Source organism: Giraffa tippelskirchi, chromosome 1 (assembly GCF_054371585.1).
Source record: "Giraffa tippelskirchi isolate mGirTip1 chromosome 1, T2T-mGirTip1v1.2.pri, whole genome shotgun sequence".
Classification (NCBI taxonomy): domain Eukaryota; kingdom Metazoa; phylum Chordata; class Mammalia; order Artiodactyla; family Giraffidae; genus Giraffa; species Giraffa tippelskirchi.
In genome coordinates this window covers 158,803,482-158,825,629 of record NC_137275.1, presented here as the reverse complement: position 1 = coordinate 158,825,629, position 22,148 = coordinate 158,803,482, and the positions used below count along the sequence as shown (strand labels likewise).

The 22,148-nt window shown below is 40.3% G+C and overlaps 1 protein-coding gene across 50 annotated transcripts in view; it reads right to left on the bottom strand.

Moving 5' to 3' along the window:
* Positions 1-22,148, bottom strand: part of SPATA6L (spermatogenesis associated 6 like) — a 77,110-nt gene that overhangs the window by 18,061 nt on the left and 36,901 nt on the right. For 40 of the 50 annotated variants that reach the window (XM_081501287.1, XM_081501465.1, XM_081501378.1 and 37 more), the window contains 3 exons: positions 15,080-15,204; positions 9,226-9,303; positions 3,577-3,816 (listed from right to left, as the gene is read on the bottom strand). In XM_081501287.1, coding sequence (XP_081357413.1) covers positions 3,577-3,816; positions 9,226-9,303; positions 15,080-15,204 — 443 coding nt within the window. The remainder of the gene's footprint in view (positions 1-3,576; positions 3,817-9,225; positions 9,304-15,079; positions 15,205-22,148) is intronic. The other 10 variants (XM_081501397.1, XM_081501326.1, XM_081501179.1 and 7 more) reach the window with 1 other exon arrangement.

The following is a 22,148-nucleotide window of genomic DNA, read 5'->3' as shown; positions in this document are numbered from 1 at the left end:
AAACACTGATGAAAGAAATCAAAGAGGACACAAATAGATGGAGAAATATACCATGTTCATGGATCGGAAGAATCAATATAGTGAAAATGAGTATATTACCCAAAGCAACCTATAAATTCAATGCAATCCCTATCAAGCTACCAATGGTATTTTTCACAGAACTAGAACAAATAATTTCACAATTTGTGTGGAAATACAAAAAACCTCGTACAGCCAAAGCAATCTTGAGAAAGAAGAATGGAACTGGAGGAATAAACCTGCCTGACTTCACACTATACTTCAAAGCCACAGTCATCAAGACAGTATGGTACTGGCACAAAGACAGAAAAATAGGTCAGTGGAACAAAATAGAAACCCCAGAGATAAATCCACAAACCTATGGATACCTTATCTTTGACAAAGGAGGCAAGAATATACAATGGAGAAAAGACAATCTCTTTAACAAGTGGTGCTGGGAAAACTGGTCAACCACTTGTAAAAGAATGAAACTAGCACACTTTCTACCACCATACACAAAAATAAACTCAAAATGGATTAAAGATCTAAATGTAAGACCAGAAACTATAAAACTCCTAGAGGAAAACATAGGCAAAACACTCTCCAACATAAGTCACAGCAGGATCCTCTATGACCCACCTCCCAGAGTAATGGAAATAAGAGCAAAAACAAACAGTTCAGTTGAGTTCAGTTGCTCAGTCGTGTCTGACTCTTTGTGACCCCATGAACTGCAGCACGCCAGGCCTACCTGTCCATCACCAACTCCCAGAGTCTATCCAAACCCATGTCCATCGAGTCAGTGATGCCATCCAACCAACTCATCCTCTGTCATCCCCTTCTCCTCTTGCCCCCAATCCTACCTAGTGTTAGGGTCTTTTCCAATGAGTCAACTCTTCACATGAGGTGGCCAAAATATTGGAGTTTCAGCTTCAACATCAGTCCTTCCAATGAACACCCAGGACTGATCTCCTTTAGGATGGATTGATTGGATCTCCTTGCAGTCCAAGGGACTCTCAAGAGTCTTCTCCAACACCACAGTTCAAAAGCATCAATTCTTCCGCGCTCAGTTTTCTTCACCGTCCAACTCTCACATCCATACATGACCACTGGAAAAACCATAGCCTTGACTAGATGGACTTTTGTTGGCAAAGTAATGTCTCTGCTTTTAAATATGCTATCTAGGTTGGCCATAACCTTCCTTCCAAGGAGTAAGTGTCTTTTAATTCCACGGCTGCAATCACCATCAGCAGTGATTTTGGAGCCCAAAAAAATAAAGTCTGACACTGTTTCCACTGTTTCCCCATCTATTTCCCATGAAGTGATGGGACCAGATGCCATGATCTTAGTTTTCTGAATGTTTGGGACCTAATTAAACTTAGAGGCTTTTGCACAACAAAGGAAACTATAAGCAAGGTGAAAAGACAGCCTTCAGAACAGGAGGAAATAATAGCAAATGAAGAAACTGACAAAGAATTAATCTCAAAAATATACAGGCAGCTCCTGCAGCTCAATTCCAGAAAAATAAACAACCCAATCAAAAAAATGGGCCAAAGAACTAAACAGACATTTCTCCAAAGACGACATACAGATGGATAACAAACACATGAAAAGATGCTCAACATCACTCATTATCAGAGAAATGCAAATCAAAACCAGAAGAGGTACCATCTCACACTGGTCAGAATGGCTGCTATCAAAAAGTCTACAAACAATAAATGCTGGAGAGAGTGCAGAGAAAAGAAAACCCTCTTACACTGTTGGTGGGAATGCAAACTAGTAGTACAGCCACTATGGAGAACAGTGTGGAGATTCCTTAAAAAACTGGAAATAGAACTGCCATATGACCTAGCATCCCACTGCTGGGCATACACACTGAGGAAACCAGAATTGAAAGAGACACGTGTACCCCAATGTTCATCGCAACACTGTTTACAATAGGCAGGACATGGAAGCAACCTAGATGTCCATCGGCAGATGAATGGATAAGAAAGCTGTGGTACATATACACAATGGAATATTACTCAGCTATTAAAAAGAATGCATTTGAATCAGTTCTAATGAGGTGGATGAAACTGGAGCCTATTATACAGAGTGAAGTAAGTCAGAAAGAAAAACACCAATACAGTATATTAACACCTATATATGGACTTTAGAAAGATGGTAATGATGACCCTACATTCAAGACAGCAAAAGAGACACAGATGTAAAGAAGACTTTTGGACTCTGTGGGAGAAGGCAAGGGTGGGATGATTTGCGAGAATAGCATTGAAACATGTAAATTATCATATGTGAAATAGATAGCCAGTCTAGGTTCGATGCATGAGATAGGGTGCTCAGGGCTGGTGCACTGGGATGACCCTGAGGGATGGGATGGGGAGGGAGGTGGGAGGGGGGTTCAGAAAGGGGAACACATGTACACCTATGGCTGATTCATGTCAATGTATGGCAAAAAACACTACAATATTGTAAAGTAATTAGCCTCCAACTAAAATAAATAAATTTAAAAAAAAAGAAAAACAGGGACTAATACTAGAAGTGTTTTTAACATAATAAAAACATATTTAACTGTAAAGAAATTAATCTGCATATACGGTATAATTACAACTTTGTGGGAAAAAATAAGGCCTTATGAATATCAAAAAAAGTCAAAAGAAAATGTATCAAATAAAACAATTATTTTATTATTCTAGTGAACCTATGGGTAATTTTTTTTCTTGAACTTTTCTGTATTTTCCTTTACTTTTATAGTGGTCGAAAAAAAATTAAGACTATGAAAACAAGTGTGATTAAATTTTTCCACTACTTCCTGATGGCTAAACCTAATATAACTTTAATTAAGGACTTTGACTATGGCATAACATTGCTTCTTACTGCAGCCACATGTTTCCTACTCTTAAAGTGTGGCCAGGTGAATTCCCTGATGGTCCAGTGGTAAAGAATCTGCCTTGCAGTGCAGGGGACACAGGTTTGATCAGGGAACTAAGATCCCACATGCCATGGAGCGACTAAGCCCGTGCACTGCAGCTAGAGAGTCCATGCATCACAATGAAAAGATCTCTCATGACTCAACAAACAGCTCGCATGCCACAACCAAGACTGGAGGCAGCCAAATAAATAAATATATATTTTAAAAAGTTGGCCACTGAACAATGATCTTACTATGAAAACTCAAGCAGTTTTCTTAAAACTGATGAAGCTTTAGTTTCAGATTTGTACACAGTATGTGCCAGCCTTTGATATGAATCTTCTACTACTGTCAGTTCATTGATTTTCCTAGATAGTGGCAGGTTGTCATATGCAGATAACACTACTAATAATTAAATTTATATTTAATTCTAAAATTAAAAATAGTGATAGCAGACATTTACTCAGCAAGTCCTCTGTACAAGACATCTGTATAGGAGTTTCCTGACACTAACTCTAGGAAATGAACATAATTTAATCATAATTATTATTAAATTTGAATTTCCTCTATTTACTTACTTACACACCTGTTATCATGGTCCAACCTTCCTTTATTCCACTCTCATTCACACCCTCACCATTCCAAAGGACTCTGAAAAATAATTTTAGGCTCACGTGTCTTACTACAAACGGAGGTTTACTTTCTCCAGGTATTTTGAAAGTATGTCCAAGGTTCAGCTGAGCTGGCTGGTCCTGGAAGAAATGCCTGGTGCAATATGGAGAGAGCGGCCGGGACTGCATGCCTGGGGGCACTCTGTCGAGATTACTCTCCCTTGGCTTCATCTTTACACAACTCAAGGGGAATTTTGGTCCATTTGATGTAGATAAAGGCCTTCGAGACTTACATCTTTCTTCCTGAAACCCAAAGAACAGACAATATTTTTAAAGAAGAAAGCTCAATCAGAATATAACTGTATTTAACTGAACTAAGGTAGAAGATTTAATATCTCAGATTTATAAAATGTGAACTCAGGGAAGGGCATTTTAAAATTTTTCTTCACGTCAGCTTAGTATCACTAGCAGATTTAAACTATTAACAGTGAGATTTGGGACTTCCCTGGTAGCCCAGTGGTTGAGAATCCAGCTGCCAATGCAGGGGACATGGGTTTGACCCCTGGTCCAGGAAGATCCCACATGCTAAGGAACAACTAAGCCCATGCACAACTACTGAGCCCAAATGCCCCAGAGCCCATGCTCTGCAGCAAGAGAAGCCACCACAATAGGAATCCCACACATACCAACCAAGACTCAGTGCAGCCAAAATGTAATAAAATTTCAAAAAAAAATTTAATGAAATTTAAATAGTGAGATTTATTTGTATTATGAGAAAGCTGGAAAGTATCAGATACCTCCACGCCCCATCAGATGACTGACAGAAACACAAATACAGCGAGAGAGGGAGGCAGAGAGAGAATTTGGCATATACTTGGATTCAGCGATTTCACCTCAAGCAATTTATTTTAAGGAAAAAGTATGGCCGTATGTATAGCTATGGAAATTTTTCAGTTCAGTTCAGTTCAGTCTCAGTCGTGTCTGACTCTTTGCAACCCCATGAATCACAGGATGCCAGGCCTCCCTGTCCATCACCAATTCCCGGAGTCTACCCAAACCCATGTCCATCGAGTCGGCGATGCCATCCAGCCATCTCATCCTCTGTTGTCCCCTTCTCCTCCTGCCCCCAATCCTTCCCAGCATTAGGGTCTTTTCCGATGAGTCAACTCTTCACATGAGGTGGCCAAAGTATTGGGGTTTCAGCTTCAACATCCGTCCTTCCAATGACACCCAGGACTGATATCCTTTAGGATGGACTGGTTGGATCTCCTTGCAGTCAAAGGGACTCTCAAGAGTCTTCTCCAACACCACAGTTCAAAAGCATCGATTTTTTGGTGCTCAGCTTTCTTCATCATCCAACTCTCACATCCATACATGACTACTGGAAAACCGATAGCCTTGACTAGACGGACTTTTGTTGGCAAAGTAATGTCTCTGCTTTTAAATATGCTATCTAGGTTGGTCATAATCTTCCTTCCAAGGAGTAAGCACCTTTTAATTTCATGGCTGCAGTCACCATCAGCAGTGATTTTGGAGCCCAAAAAAATAAAGTCTGACACTGTTTCCACTGTTTCCCCATCTATTTCCCATGAAGTGATGGGACCAGATGCCATAATTTTAGTTTTCTGAATGTTGAGCTTTAAGCCAACTTTTTCACTCTCCTCTTTCACCTTCATCAAGAGGCTCTTTAGTTCTTCTTCACTTTCTGCCATAAGGGTGGTGTCATCTGCATATCTGAGGTTATTGATATTTCTCCTGGCAATCTTGATTCCAGCTTGTGTTTCTTCCAGCCCAGCGTTTCCCATGATATACTCTGCATATAAGTTAAATAAGCAGGGTGACAATATACAGCCTTGACATACTCCTTTTCCTATTTGGAACCAGTCTGTTGTTCCATGTCCAGTTCTAACTGTTGCTTCCTGACCTGCATACAGGTTTCTCAAGAGACAGGTCAGGTGGTCTGGTATTCCCATCTCTTTAAGAATTTTCCACAGTTTATTGTGATCCACACATCAAAGGCTTTGGCATAGTCAATAAAGCAGAAATAGATGTATTTCTGGAACTCTCTTGCTATTTCAATGATCCAGTGGATGTTGGCAATTTGATCTCTGGTTCCTCTGCCTTTTCTAAAACTAGCTTGAACATCTGGAAGTTCACGGTTCATATACTGTCGAAGCCTGGCTTGGAGAATTTTGAGCATTACTTTACAAGCGTGTGAGAAGAGTGCAATTGTGCAGCAGTTTGAGCATTCTTTGGCATTGCCTTTCTTTGGGATTGGAATGAAAACTGACCTTTTCCAGTCCTGTGGCCACTGCTGAGTTTTCCAGATTTGCTGGCATAATGAGTGCAGCACGTTCACAGCAACATCTTTTAAGATTTGAAATAGCTCCACTAGAATTTCATCACCTCCACTAGCTTTGATCGTAGTGATGCTTTCTAAGGCCCACTTGACTTCACATTCCAGGATGTCTGGCTCTAGGTGAGTGATCACACCATCGTGATTATCTGGGTCGTGAAGATCTTTTTTTGTACAGTTCTTCTGTGTATTCTTGCCACCTCTTCTTAATATCTTCTGCTTCTGTTAGGTCCATACCATTGCTGTCCTTTATCGAGCCCATCTTTGCATGAAATGTCCCCTTGGTATCTCTCATTTTCTTGAAGAGATCTCTAGTCTTTCCCAATCTGTTGTTTTCCTCTGTTTCATTGCACTGATCGCTGAGGAAGGCTAACTTATCTCTCCTTGGTATTCTTTGGAACTCTGCATTCAGATGGGAATATCTTTTCTTTTCTCCTTTGCTTTTCACTTCTCTTCTTTTCACAGCTATTTGTGAGCCCTCCTCAGACAGCCATTTTGCTTTTTTGCATTTCTTTTCCATGAGGATGGTCTTGATCCCTGTCTCCTGTACAATGTCACGAACCTCTGTCCATAGTTCATCAGGCACTCTGTCTATCAGATCTAGTCCCTTAAATCTATTTGTGACTTCCACTGTATAATCATAAGGGATTTGATTTAGGTCATACCTGAATGGTCTAGTGGTTTTCCCTACTTTCTTCAAGTGAAGTCTGAAGTTGGCAATAAGGAGTTCATGATCTGAGTCACAGTCAGCTCCCGGTCTTGTTTTTTCTGACTGTATAGAGCTCCATCTTTGGCTGCAAAGAATACAATCAATCAGATTTCGGTGTTGACCATCTGGTGATGTCCACGTGTAGAGTCTTCTCTTGTGTTGTTGGAAGAGGGTGTTTGCTATGACCAGTCTGTTCTCTTGGCAAAACTCTATTATTCTTTGCCCTGCTTCATTCTATACTCCAAGGCCAAATTTGCCTGTTACACCAGGTGTTTCCTGACTTCCTACTTTTGCATTCCAGTCTCCTATAATGAAAAGGGCATCTTTTTTGGGTGTTAGTTCTAATATGTCTTGTAGGCCTTCATAGAACCATTCAAGTTCAGCTTCTTCAGCATTACTGGTCAGGGCATAGACTTGGATTACCATGATATTGAATGGTTTGCCTTGGAAACGAACAGAGATCATTCTGTCGTTTTTGAGATTGCATCCAAGTACTGCATTTCAGACTCGTTTGTTGACCATGATGGCTACTCCATTTCTTCTAAGGGATTCCTGCCCACAGTAGTAGATATAATGGTCATCTGAGTTAAATTCACCCATTCCAGTCCATCTTAGTTCGCTGATTCCTAGAATGTCGACGTTCACTCTTGCCATCTCCTGTTTGACCACTTCCAATTTGCCTTGATTCATGGACCTAACATTACAGGTTCCTATGTGAAATTGCTCTTTACAGCATCGGACTTTGCTTCTATCACCAGTCATTTCCACATCTGGGTATTGTTTTTGCTTTGGCTCCATCCCATCAGTGTTTCTGGAGTTATTTCTCCACTGATCTCCAGTAGCATATTGGGCACCTACCGACCTGGGGAGTTCATCTTTCAGTGTCCTATCTTGTTGCCTTTTCATACTGTTCGTGGTGTTCTCAAGGCAAGAATACTGAAGTGGTTTGCCATTCCCTTCTCCAGTGGACCACATTCTGTCAGACCTCTCCACCATGACCCGTCCATCTTGGGAGGCCCCACATGGCATGGCTTAGTTTCTAAGATTGACAAGGCTGTGGTCCATGTGATCAGATTGGCTAGTTTTCTGTGATTATAGTTTCAGTGTGTCTGCCCTCTGATGCCCTCTCGCAACACCTACTGTCTTACTTGGGTTTCTCTTACCTTGGACGTGGGGTATAACTTCACGGCTGCTCCAGCAAAGTGTAGCCGCTACTCCTTTCCTTGGACAAGGGGTATCTACTCACAGCAGCTCAATTCAAAAATTAGAAGCCAACTATACTGGTGAGTCAGCACTTTTCTCTCAGCTCCAAACCCACCTTTCTATACTCAGTTTTGATACTGAACCTGCTGCTGCTGCTGCTGCTAAGTCGCTTCAGTCGTGTCCGACTCTGTGCGACCCCATAGACGGCAGCCCACCAGGCTCCCCCGTCCCTGGGATTCTCCAGACAAGAACACTGGAGTGGGTTGCCATTTCCTTCTCCAATGCATCAAAGTGAAAAGTGAAAGTGAAGTCGCTCAGTCGTGTCAGACTCTTAGCGACCCCATGAACCGCAGCCTACCAGGCTCCTCTGTCCATGGGATTTTCCAGGCAAGAGTATTGGAGTGGGTTACCAGTGCCTTCTCTGGATACTGAACCTGCCACCCTGCAAATCCCCTTCTGCTTTCCTAGCTGTTCTGCTAGACTCCACCACTAGATGGCGCTAGAGGAAGCCTGCAAGACTAGAGGAGTAGGAAAGGATGGGGAAGTTCACACAAGAAGATCTCTACATTACAAGATTAAAACAAGATTAACAAAATGGAATGGAAGAAAAAGAGCAATAAACTGAAAAGTCACTGTGCACATTTAAACAGACTGGAGAAAACAGTGAGTAAATAAGGAGAGACTAAAAAGCTGCTATTGCCTTCCTGAAAATTAATCACTGGTTTTCCATTGATGAGTTACAGTGCCCAGGGGATTAATGGATTTGCACAGATTAGTGACCCTGCTTCTTCAGTACCCCTAAATCCAAAGCTCACATTTTCAAGGTTTATTCTAGGACCCCATGTGAGGTCTACAAACTATATTCATTAATTCTCTGTATCATTTTAGAAAGGATTTTGCATGGTTGCAAAATTATGGGTGATGGGGTAAAATAAAAACAGAAAGAAATGAGTGTGAAGGGGAAATCGGGCTTAACAAGCAAAACGAAGGTAGTGCTCAAGAATGCCCCAAGACCCTCACTGTTATCAAAAAAAAAAAAAAGAACCCTCACTGTTACCAAAGGGGTGGCCCCAAATACAACTCTTGAGCTTCAGCCTCAGCACAAGAAAGAAGGAAACACTATCGATGATAAAATCAAGAGTAAATGTCATGAAACAACAATAACAAAAACTAACTAGACTACACAGCAAGCTTGTGATTGTAGCTTCTGGATCATGCTGTTCCACCAACTATGCCATGATGAATACATGCCAAACATCATCGCTCTAATGTGACAGGCTGAATGAGAAGTTTGACTATGTAAATTCAAACCTAGGAATAAGTCTCCAGGTTTCTGTCTGTCCAGTTGCATCTAAACTTGGTAAACCAAGCTGAGGTTGAAATTCTTTAAATTCGTAGAGAAAATTCCTGACACTTCTATCTCTGGATTCTTTATTATACTTACAAAAAATCTGTTTCTATGCAGAAACACACGTTCTCTGATGGCTGTCCTTGTAGAAAACTCTATTTTAGGAGCAATGCCCTGAAAATAAAAGAAACAAATAAAATTATTGGAAAGGTCTTTTACTCATCCTATCCTAATGTGAAATTATCCAGAACCTAAATGCTCTTTTGTGTAGCCAGCATAATCTACACACACTGTCTAAAATATATACATAACAAATGTGTATATATATATATATATATATATATATATATAATGGAATATTATTCAGCCTTTAAAGAGAAGGAAATCCTGCCATTCGTGACAACACAGAAGAAACTAGAGGACATTATACTAAATGATATAAGCCAGACACAAAAAGATAAACACTGCATAATTCACTTATATGTGGAATCTGAAATAGTCAAACTCAAAGAAACAGCTAATAGAATGCTGGTTGCCAAGAGCTGGAGGATGAAGGAAAAGGGGAAAAGTTAAGTCAAAGGATGTAAAATTTCAGTTAGGCAAAATGAATATGTTCTAGAAATGGAATGTACAACAACGTGACATAGTTAACAATACCATTTTTAAAACACTTGTATTGGGGTATAGTTGCTTTAGGCTTCCCTGGTTGCTCAGTGGTAAGGAATCCATCTGCGATGCCAAAGATGCAGGAGACCAGGTTCAATCTCTGGGTGGGGAAGACTCCCTAGAGAAGGAATTTGCAACCTACTCAAGTATTACCATGAACTTCCAGATGTTCAAGCTGGTTTTAGAAAAGGCAGAGGAACCAGAGATCAAATTGCCAATATCTGCTGGATCATCGAAAAAGCAAGAGAGTTCCAGAAAAACATCTATTTCTGCTTTATTGACTATGCCAAAGCCTTTGACTGTGTGGATCACAATAAACTGTGGAAAATTCTGAAAGTGATGGGAATACCAGACCACCTGACCTGTCTCTTGAGAAACCTGTATGCAGGTCAGGAAGCAACAGTTAGAACTGGACATGGAACAACAGACTGGTTCCAAATAGGAAAAGGAGTACGTCAAGGCTGTATATTGTCACCCTGCTTATTTAACTTATATGCAGAGTACATCATGGGAAACACTGGGCTGGAAGAAACACAAGCTGGAATCAAGATTGCCAGGAGAAATATCAATAACCTCAGATATGCAGATGACACCACCCTTATGGCAGAAAGTGAAGAAGAACTAAAGAGCCTCTTGATGAAGGTGAAAGAGGAGAGTGAAAAAGTTGGCTTAAAGCTCAACGTTCAGAAAACTAAGATCGTGGCATCTGGTCCCATCACTTCATGGGAAGTAGATGGGGAAACAGTGGAAACAGTGTCAGACTTTATTTTTTGGGGCTCCAAAATCACTGCTGATGGTGATTGCAGCCATGAAATTAAAAGACGCTTACTCCTTGGAAGGAAGGTTATGGCCAACCTAGATAGCATATTTAAAAGCAGAGACATTACTTTGCCAACAAAGGTCCGTCTAGTCAAGGCTATGGTTTTTCCAGTGGTCATGTATGGATGTGAAAGTTGGACGGTGAAGAAAGCTGAGCACCGCAGAATTGATGCTTTTGAACTGTGGTGTTGGAGAAGACTCTTGAGAGTCCCTTGGACTGCAAGGAGATCCAATCAATCCATCCTAAAAGAGATCAATCCTGGGTGTTCATTGGAAGGTCTGATGTTGAAGCTGAAACTCCAATACTTTGGGCACCTCATGCAAAGGGTTGACTCATTGGAAAAGACCCTAATGCTGGGTAGGATTGGGGGCGGGAGGAGAAGGGGATGACAGAGGATGAGATGGTTGGATGGCATCACCGACTCAATGGACATGGGTTTGGGTAGACTTCAGGAGTTAGTGATGGACAGAGAGGCCTGGCGTGCTGCAGTTCATGGGGTCGCAAAGAGTTGGACACGACTGAGCGACTGAACTGAACTAGTATTCTTGCCTGGAAAATCCTATGGACAGAGAAGCCTAGAGGGCTACAGTCCATGAGGTTGCAAAGAGTCGGACACCACTAAGTGACTAACACACACACATACACATATTACCTCATTCAACCCTCATAATAACTCTATAAGGGAAAAACTATTATCAGTCTCATCTTACAGAGGGGGAAACTAAGGTACAGGGAGATTAAGTAATTTACCCAAAATCACACAGCCATTGAGTGACAAAACTGGGCTTGAACCCAGATAACCTGAGTCTATACTTAACCACTCTACATGAAGCTCCACTTAGCCCAGAGAGGACGAGGAGGGTCCCCTGCCAGTAAGGAATCCACAGTCTGTAATGCAGTCTTGTTCACCTATTGAACCTCAACTCCTGGTGGTGACTTACAGACAATAAGGAGGAATGTATTTTCTTTTTTTTAGAAGTACTCATTTTAGCATAACGGTTTAGAGCTGAAATTTACAGGCTGTATCTTGTGCAATCCCCTTAGCAATAGGATGGTGGTAACAATGGTTAGGCCAATAATTGGATTTAACAGTAGGAATTTTTTAGAATCACTAAGGAAAAAATTATAAAGGGTACTCAGAGTACCTAAACACTAAGGAAAAATTAAAATTATTAACTAAACATTAATAATTAAAAACAATATTCTTTCTGCCTAATTTACAAATTGGTCCTTACCTAACAACAACAACCAAAAAAAACAGATTATAATCTCCCCTCAATATTCTTGACCTAAGCAGGAAAAGGAGGAAAAAAAGGCTGTTAGGGTAACAAGTGAAATGAAAAAAAATATGAAAGTACAAAGAAAAAGTCACATTGTACTGGAGAAAATAAATCTAATTCTTAATGAACTAATAACAGAAAATAAATGAAGTGAATTATTTGTCTGACCTTCGGGTGTCATTTATTCTCATGTCCTATAACATTAATGAAAAGAAATTGGACCCTGGGCTGAAATAAACATGAGAGAATTAGCATCATGCAGTGATTGAGTACAAACTTCAAAGCACAACAGACCAGTGTGAGAATCCTAGTTCCATTGCTCACCAGTTCTGTGACTCTGAGTACCCTTTATAAATTCTCCATACCAGCTTCCCCATGCCTAAAATGAGGAAACTAATAGTAGCAACCTTTCAGGGTTAAAAAGGATTGAGTAAGACAATACATGTAAGGAACTCAACACAGGGCCTGGCATCTAGTGAGAATGCAATGAATATCAGCCATTAGTAAAACTTCAGCAATTTGTTTTATTTTTCCTTATAGAACATTTGAGAGAAATTGAGCTCTCTATCTCTTCACAGTTTAAAATATACTTTAACTTCATTGAAAGAACTGATACTTTACTTCTAATGCATGAAGATCTTCCTCTACAGTGTTAAAGCTCTTTCTCTTATGTTTACCTGCATTTATGAATAACTACAAATAAAACTTCCTGTAGGTTCTTCTTCCTAATTATGCCTATAAAGTTAAACAGAGATAACATCTGGGAAAATATGAGAAAGTGTCTTTCTTCTTGTCTTGATACTTAGCTGGATACCAGCCCAGTGTTTGCAAATGGAATTTATTTAATAGAAAACTTGGGCAAATCAAAGTTAATGTAAAGAGTATCTCCCACCTCATTCTCACCAGTTTTTAATCCCCTTTCTGCTTCTGAAGAGCAAAATCTCAATAATTCAAAATAATAAAGGCAAGCATCTCACAAGTACCACGGATATAAGTGATACACAAAGAACATCTCTGAGAAACAAAAATGACATCAGCAATATTCACCATATCTTCAAACATCATGGAGGGCTTAAAATTATGGCCATCAGGAATTCTGATTGGGAGAACTCTTTTTTTTTTGACCATGTGGCACAGCTTTCAGGATCTTAGTTCCCAGGGAGAACTTTTGATGAATGCTTGGTGTTTGAAGTATCAGAACTAGAAGTCCTGTCATCATAAACATCATAGAAACAGGGGTTATGCATGCCATCTATTCTGCACAGAACTCTCAAATGGAGACAATAACACCTCACTAAATTAAAATAATAGCCACTCATGGAGTAGTAACAGAAAAGTTGAGTATTAAATATGCTTTTTATAATTTACAAAGATGTAGCCCTTAAAACAGAGGTCATTCAAGTGACATAAAAGTAGAGAAAACTTTCAGAGTTTCTGCAATGTTAAAAATCATCCCAGATAATAACAAAATTAATATTTTGAACTTGGGTTCAGATAATGCCCCCAAAACAGTAACTGCTGTACTAGTAACTGCCATATCTTTTAAGATCCCTCGATAATATCAGTCTGTCACATGTACCCCAATGTTCATTGCAGCATTGTTTACAATAGCCAGGACATGGAAGCAGCCTAGATGTCCATCAACAGATGAATGGATAAAGCAGTTGTGGTACATTTATACAATGGAATATTACTCGGCCATAGAAAGAAATGAATTTGAGTCAGTTCTTGAGGTGGATGAACCTAGAGTCTGTTATACAGAATGAAGTAAATCAGAAAGAGAAAACAATATCATATATCAATGAAAATATACAGAATCTAGAAAAATGGTACTAATGAACCTATTTGCAAGGCAGAAATAGAGACACAGACATAGAGAAGAGATTTGTGGATACAGCAGGGGAAAGAAAGGGTGGGATGAACTGAGAGAGTAGCATTGAAACATATATTTTATCATATATAAAATAGATAGCCAGTGGGAATTTGCTGTATGACGTAGGAGCTCAACCTAGTGCTCTGTGACAGTCTAGAAGGGTGGGATGGAGTGGGAGGTGGGGCAGAGGTTCACGAGGGAGGGGACAAATGTATACCTATGGCTAATTCATGTTGATGTATGGCAGAAACCAACACAACACTGTAAAGCAATTATCCTTCAATTAAAAATAAATAAATTTTAAAAATATCAGCCTCTTGTCAGTTTCCCCTCCATTAAGTGGAGACCATAATATCTCCCTTGGCTGACTTAAGAACTGTTATGAAGAAAATAAGATATCACATGAAAAAAACCAAACCAAATCCACCTGTCAATGCAGGAGATGCAGGTTTGATCCCTGAGTTGAGAAGATCCCCCAAAGAAGGAAATGGCAACTCACTCTAGTATTCCTGCCTGAATAATCTCACGGACAGAGGAGCCCTAAAGTCCACAGTGTCACAGAGAGTTGGACACAACTGAGCAACTGAGCACACACACAGGCAGCACTACTCTATTTTACTATTATTGTTACTAAAACAATAGCTATGATTAAACAGACTGATGCTACATCTTTCAGTTAGTCTGCATTAAGAGGAGATGATAAAACATATATATGGTTACCAAACTTATGGTTACTATAGGGAAAGAGAGGTGAGGGGGGATAAATTAAGAGTTTGGGATTAGCAGATACAAACTACTATATATAAAATAAACAACAAGGTCCTAGTACAGCACAGGGAACTATATTCAATATTCTGTAATAAACCATAATGGAAAAGAATATATTATAATAGTGTATATTATTACATATATCTAACTGAATAACAATATATATCACATATATATATATATATAACTGAATTGGTTTGCTGCACACCAGAAACACATTATAAAGCAACTATACTTAAAAAATGTTTAAATTTAAAAAAAAAAGAGGAGGTGAAAGAAGTAAGCCTTTTATAACTATGTGATAACGTGAATACAGCAGTGACTTAGCCTGGTTAGACAAGACTCCCATGTCTCAGATCAATAGTGGAAATCAGCATCATTTAGTACTTTGAGTGGGCATCTCATCAGGGCTGCTAAAGAGAATAAAGGGGCACTAACCAAGATGAACTGACCTGCTCACAAACAGGTCCTATTAGCAATAGAACATTCAGGTTTCAAGAATCCCTTTCCCAACAGAAGCCCAGCTGGGCACCGGTCACTTACTGGAAAGCCTTCAACTGTCTTCATGAGCACCTCCCTACACATCCCAGGGTGTGAAGGTGTCAGCCGTGGCTCAGGGAAGAGAAAGTCTCGTGTGTTTTCTTCATAGTAGGCCAACTCTTGACACACTACAAATAAAGGAGAAAATGCATGAGTAGATATATATTCTGAAAACGATGTATCTACATCAGTTAAACTAAATAAAAGCTTGGACTGTTGATGGCAGACACGACACTCAGATAAAAACAGATATTTTGATCACAGCACCTGGTATTCAAGAGGCGATGTCTTCTACTACTTTTTATCTCATGCATGATTTTCAAAAGCCTTCCCAAGCATTGATCTAAAGGGTTGTTCCTCAAAATAAAATAAAAAAGAACATCTCTTTCATCCATCCATCCATCCATTCTTCACTTTGACAAATGTTTTCTAAGGACATAGCATGGGCCAGGTCCTAGGGACAGAACAGGAACAAGGTAGACAATGCCCTGTTCACCCAAAGGTTACAGTGTCGACTAGAATAGATTCTGTGGTGCAGGAATGTCAGTGTCCCAGTGGCCTAGGGAGGAGCCAGAGCTGTGGCTCTCAGCAGTACTGATACCAACCCCAGGAACATTTTGTAAATATGTGGGGAAATTTCAAGGGCAGGAACCAGAGGTCAGGGTGTCTTACAATACCCAAGACACTTCTGCATGACTTTCTAACATCCTATAGACATTCTTTCAGGCAAGAAACCTTTTTACAATTATCTGAGCCTGGAACCTAACTGTTACATATAAACACAAAGCATATTTTTTTTTGCACAATTTAAAAATACACTGAATTTTCAGGAATGTGGGTACCATGAAAACTAAGGAGCAACTGGATTTTGCTTTGTCTAGATCTTTACCAAGATCCTTTTGGCACTGTGAATACTACAAATACTATAAATCTGAATACTACAAATACTATATACCAAATACTATAGCTTGCTCAACATTTACATGTTAGTATACATCTCATTTTATTTTAAATCACCTTCCTTTGTACTTCTCCTTTATATTATGGCTGAATATTACACAAACTGTTTGCAGTGAGCTATATAAAGTTGGTTATATTATCTGTGGGGCTTCCCAGGTGGAAGAATCCACCTGCCAATGCAGGAGACATAAGAGATGCAGGTTTGATCCCTGGGTGGGGAAGATCTCCTGGAGGAAGCAATATACTCCAGTAATCTTGCCTAGAAAATCCCAAGGACAGAGGAGCCTGTTGGGCTACAGTCTATGGGACTGCAGTCAGACACAACTGAAGAGACTTAGGATAGCACATATTACCTATGAATATTATTTCAATATGGTCAAAAGGATAATACAAAATACTCATCACCAAAAGATCATTTCAGGTGCAATATGATTAAGAATCACTGAGTTGAAGGACAGAAAAGCTACCATCTCAGACTCCCTTGCCTACAAAGATGGTGCTACACAAGTGGTTTGGACCAAGAGCACCATCAAAAAAGTAATTGTAGTCAGTAAGGAAGCTTTACTGTTTGGTGACTCTTACTTTATTTGTGAGATGAGCTCTAATGAGGGTACATTTTGTTATCTCAAATGTACAAAATAATCAACCTTACAACAAATAATCTGATGGCTTAATGTCTTCCTACTTATTCCATTTAACATGAATGTTAGATTTTAATAAGGATCAAAGTGCAAAAAGAGTGTATTTTACATTTTTCATATTTTTCTATTCCTCCCTTCAAAAACATGCTCCACACTCACTGACATAAACCACAGCAGGATCCTCTATGACCCACCTCCCAGACTATTGGAAATAAAAGCAAAAATAAACAAATGGGACCTAATTAAAATTAAAAGCTTTTGCACAACAAAGGAAACTATAAGCAAGGTGAAAAGACAGCCTTCAGAACGGGAGAAAATAATAGCAAACGAAGCAACTGACAAAGAATTAATCTCAAAAATATACAAGCAACTCCTGCAGCTCAATTCCAGAAAAATAAATGACCCAATCAAAAAGTGGGCCAAAGAACTAAACAAACACTTCTCCAAAGAAGACATACAGATGGCTAACAAACACATGAAAAGATGCTCAACATCACTCATTATCAGAGAAATGCAAATCAAAACCACAACGAGGTACCATTTCATGCCCGTCAGAATGGCTGCTATCCAAAAGACTACAAGCAATAAATTCTGGAGAGGGTGTGGAGAAAAGTGAACCCTCTTACACTGTTGGTAGGAATGCAAACTAGTACAGCCACTAAAGAGAACAGTGTGGAGATTCCTCAAAAAACTGGAAATAGAACTGCCATATGACCCAGCAATCCCACTGCTGGGCATACACACCGAGGAAACCAGACTTGAAAGAGACACGTGTACCCCAATGTTCATCGCAGCACTGTTTATAATAGCCAGGACATGGAAGCAGCCTACATGCCCATCAACAGATGAATGGATAAGGAAGCTGCGGTACATATACACAATGGAATATTACTCAGCCATTAAAAAGAATACATTTGAATCAGTTCTAATGAGGTGGATGAAACTGGAGCCTATTATACAGAGTGAAGTAAGCCAGAAAGAAAAACACCAATACAGTATACTAACACATATATATGGTATTAAGTCAATCAGTAAAGATAACCCTGTATGCGAGACATCAAAAGAGATACAGATAAATAGAACAGTGTTATGGACTCTATGGGAGAGGGTGAGGGCGGGATGATATGGGAGAATAGCACTGAAGCATGTAAATTATCGTATGTGAAATGAATCGCCAGTTCAGGTTCAACACATGATACAGGGTGCTCGGGGCTGGAGCACCAGGATGACCCAGAGGGATGGGATGGGGAGGGAGGTGGAAGGGGGGTTCTGGAAGGGGAAAACATGTACACCCATGGTGGATTCATGTCAATGTATGGCAAAACAAATACAACATTGTAAAGTTAAAAAATAGAAAATAAACTAATTAAAAAAAAAGCATTCTTTCTTTCTTCCCATCCTATTGAGATATTATTCAAGTTAGTGTCTTACAGTATCTCTAACATACTACAGACTATATAGCCCACCAGGCTTCTTTGTCCATGGGATTCTCCAGGCAAGAACACTGGAGTGGGTTGCCGTTATCTCTTCCAGGGAATATTCCTGATTCAGGAATCGAACTTGTGTCTCTTATATCTTCTGCATTAGAAGGGTTTTTACCACTAGTGCCACCCTGGGAAGCTCATCTCCAACATAACAGGTCCAAATGAGAACTTGATTTTTTCCACAAATAAGCTCTCCCCTACCTTCCTATTAGAGGAACCAGGACTAGTTAATCAAGCCAATACTCCAGTTTCTATCCTTTTTTCCACTCTTTCACTCCTTATAGTCATCCACTAGCAAGTCCTGTTGACTGCATCTTCAAAATTAATCTAAATGCTATTCACATCTATTGTTACAGCTACCACCATGGTCTAAACCCCCACCTCCTCTCTCCTGGACTACCACCATGACCTCCTAGCTAGTCTCCCTGCTTTCATTCTTCCTGCACGAAAATCTATTCTCCACATACCATGACATTATTTCAGATTTTGACTCTGACCTACTTAAAATCTTCCAATAGGCTTGCTGTTATATTAGAATAAAATGTAAGTATCTCATCCTAGCCTTAAGGCTCTGTATAGTAAGTCTCTAATAACCTCTCCTACTTCATTTATTACCACTCTCCTTAATGATTCCATAGCATCCCTTCCGCCCTTCTTGCTGTCCCTCAAACACACCAATGTCCCTCAAACACACAGATCTACCTTCGATGTTTGTCCTCTTGTTTTCCCTAGATGCATGGCCTGCTCCCTCCTAATGAAAGACAATTGTTGTTCTTCAGTCACCCAGCCAGGTCTGACTCTTTGCAACCCCAAGGACTGCAGCATGCGAGGCCTCCCTGTTCCTCACCATCTTCCGAAGTTTGCCCAAGTTCATGTTCATTGAATCAGTGATGCCATCCAGCCATCTCATCCTCTGATGCCCTCTTCTCTTTCTACTCTCAATCTTTCCCAGTATAAGGGACTTTTCCAATGAATCAGCCATTTGCATTAGTTAGTTCAGTCGCTCAGTCATGTCTGACTCTGTGACCCCATGGACTGCAGCATCCCAGGCCTCCCTGTCCATCATAAACTCTTAAAGTTCACTCAAACTCATGTCCATTGAGTCGGTGATGCCATCCAACAATCTCATCCTCTGTTGTCCCCTTCTCCTCCTGCCTTCAATCTTTTGCAGCATCAGGGTCATTTCCAATGAGTCAGTTCTTCCAATCAGGTGGCAAAAGTATTGGAGTTTCAGCTTCAACATCAGTCTTTCCGATGAACACCCAGGACTGATCTCCTGTAGGATGGACTGGTTGGATCTCCTTGCAGTCCAAAGGACTCTCAAGAGTCTTCTCCAACATCACAGTTCAAAAGCATCAATTCTTTAGTGCTCAGCTTTCTTTATAGTCCAACTCTCACACCCATACATGACTACTGGAAAAACCATACCTTTGAATATATGGACCTTTGTTGGCAAAGTAATGTCTCGCTTTTTAATATGCTGTCTAGGTTGGTCAAAACTTTCCTTCCAAGGAGTAAGCGTTTTTTAATTTCATGGCTGCAATCACCATCTGCAGTGATTTTGGAGCCCCAAAAAATAAAGTCTGACACTGTTTCCACTGTTTTCACATCTATTTGCCATGAAGTGCTCGGACCAGATGCCATAACCTTAGTTTTCTGAATGTTGAGCTTTAAGCCAACTTTTTCAATCTCCTCTTTCAGTTTCATCAAGAGGCTCTTTAGTTCTTCTTCACTTTCTGCCATAAGGGTGGTGTCATCTGCATATCTGAGGTTATTGATATTTCTCCCGGCAATCTTGATTCCAGCTTGTGTTTCTTCCAGCCCAGCGTTTCTCATGATGTACTCTGCATATAAGTTAAATAAGCAGGGTGACAACATACAGCCTTGACATACTCCTTTTCCTATTTGGAACCAGTCTGTTGTTCCATGTCCAGTTCTAACAGTTGCCTCCTGACCTGCATACAGGTTTCTCAAGAGGCGGGTCAGGTGGTCTGGTATTTCCATCTCTTTCAGAATTTTCCACAGTTTGTGGTGATCCACAGAGTCAAAGGCTTTGGCATAGTCAATAAAGCAGAAGTTTTTCTGGAACACTCTTGCTTTTTCAATGATACAATGGATGCCGGCAATTTGATCTCTAGTTCCTCTGCCTTTTGTAAATCCAGCTTCTATGTCTGGAAGCTCATGGTTCACGCACTGTTGAAGCTTGGCTTGGAGAATTTTGAGCATTATTTTGCTAGTATGTGAGATGAGTGCAATTGTGTGGTAGTTTGAGCATTCTTTGGCATTGCCTTTCTTTAGGATTGGAATGAAAACTGACCTTTTCCAGTCCTGTGGCCACTGCTGAGTTTTCCAAATTTGCTGGTATATTGCATGCAGCACTTTCACAGCATCATCTTTTAGGATTTGAAATAGCTCAACTGGAATTTCATCACCTCTATTAGTTTTGTTCATAGTGATGCTTTCTAAGGCCCACTTGACTTCACATTCCAAGATGTCTGGCTCTAGGTGAGTGATCACACCATCATGATTATCTGGGTCGTGAAGATCTTTTTTGTATAGTTCTTCTGTGTATTCTTGCCACCTCTTCTTAGTATTTTCTGCTTCTGTTAGGTCCATACCATTTTTGTCCTTTATCAAGCCCATCGTGCATGAAAAGTTCCCTTGGTATCTCTAATTTTCTTGAAGAGATCTCTAGTCTTTCCCATTCTATTGTTTTTCTCTATTTTTCCTCCACCATATTTTGGCCTCAGGTCAAACAGGGAGGGAACATAGCCTGCCTTTTAACAGAAAATTGGATTAAAGATTTATTGAACATGGACCCACTCATCAGAACAAGACCCAGTTTCCCCCTCAGTCAGTCTCTCCCATCAGGAAGCTTCCGTAAGCCTCTTATCCTTCTCCATCAGAGGGCTGAAAACCATAATCTCAGAAAACTAACCAATCTGATCACATGGACTACAGCCTTGTCTAACTCAATGAAACTATGAGCCAAAGCTTGTAGGGCCACCCAAGACAGATGGGTCATGGTGGAGAGTTCTGACCAAATGTGGTCCACTGGAGAAGGGAATGGCAAACCACTTAAGTATTCTTGCCTTGAGAACCCCATGAACAGTATGAAAAGGCAAAATCATACGACACTGAAAGATGAACTCCCCAGGTTGGTAGGTGCCCAATATGCTACTGGAGATCAGTGGAGAAATAACTTAAGAAAGAATGAAGAGACAGAGCCAAAGCAAAAACACCATCTGGTTGTGGATGTGACTGGTGACGGAAGTAAAGTCTGATGCTGTAAAGAGCAATATTGCATAGGAACCTGGAATGTTAGGTCCATGAATTAAGGCAAATTGGAAATGATCAAACAGGAGATGGCAAGAGTGAACACTGACATTTTAGGAATCAGCAAACTAAAATGGACTGGAATGGGTGAATTTAACTCAGATGACCATTATATCTACTACTGTGGGCAAGAATCCCTTAGAAGAAATGGAGTAGCCCTCATAGTCAACAAGAGCCCGAAATGCAGTACTTGGATGCAATCTCAAAAACAACAGAATGATCTCTGTTCGTTTCCAAGGCAAACCATTCAATATCACAATAATCCAAGTCTATGCCCCGACCAGAAGCTGAAATTAAATGGTTCTATAAAGACCTACCGGAGAAGGCAATGGCACCCCACTCCAATACTCTTGCCTGGAAAATCCCATGGATGGAGGAGCCTGGCTGGCTGCAGTCCATGGGGTCACTGAGTCGGACTCCACTGAGCGACTCCACTTTCACTTTTCACTTTCATGCCCTGGAGAAGGAAATGGCAACCCACTCCAGTACTCTTGCCTGGAGAATCCCAGGGACGGGGGAGCCTGGTGGGCTGCCGTCTATGGGGTCGCACAGAGTCGGACACGACTGACGCGACTTAGCAGCAGCAGCAGCATAAAGACCTACAAGACTTTCTAGAACTAACACCCAGAAAAGATGTCCTTTTCATTATAG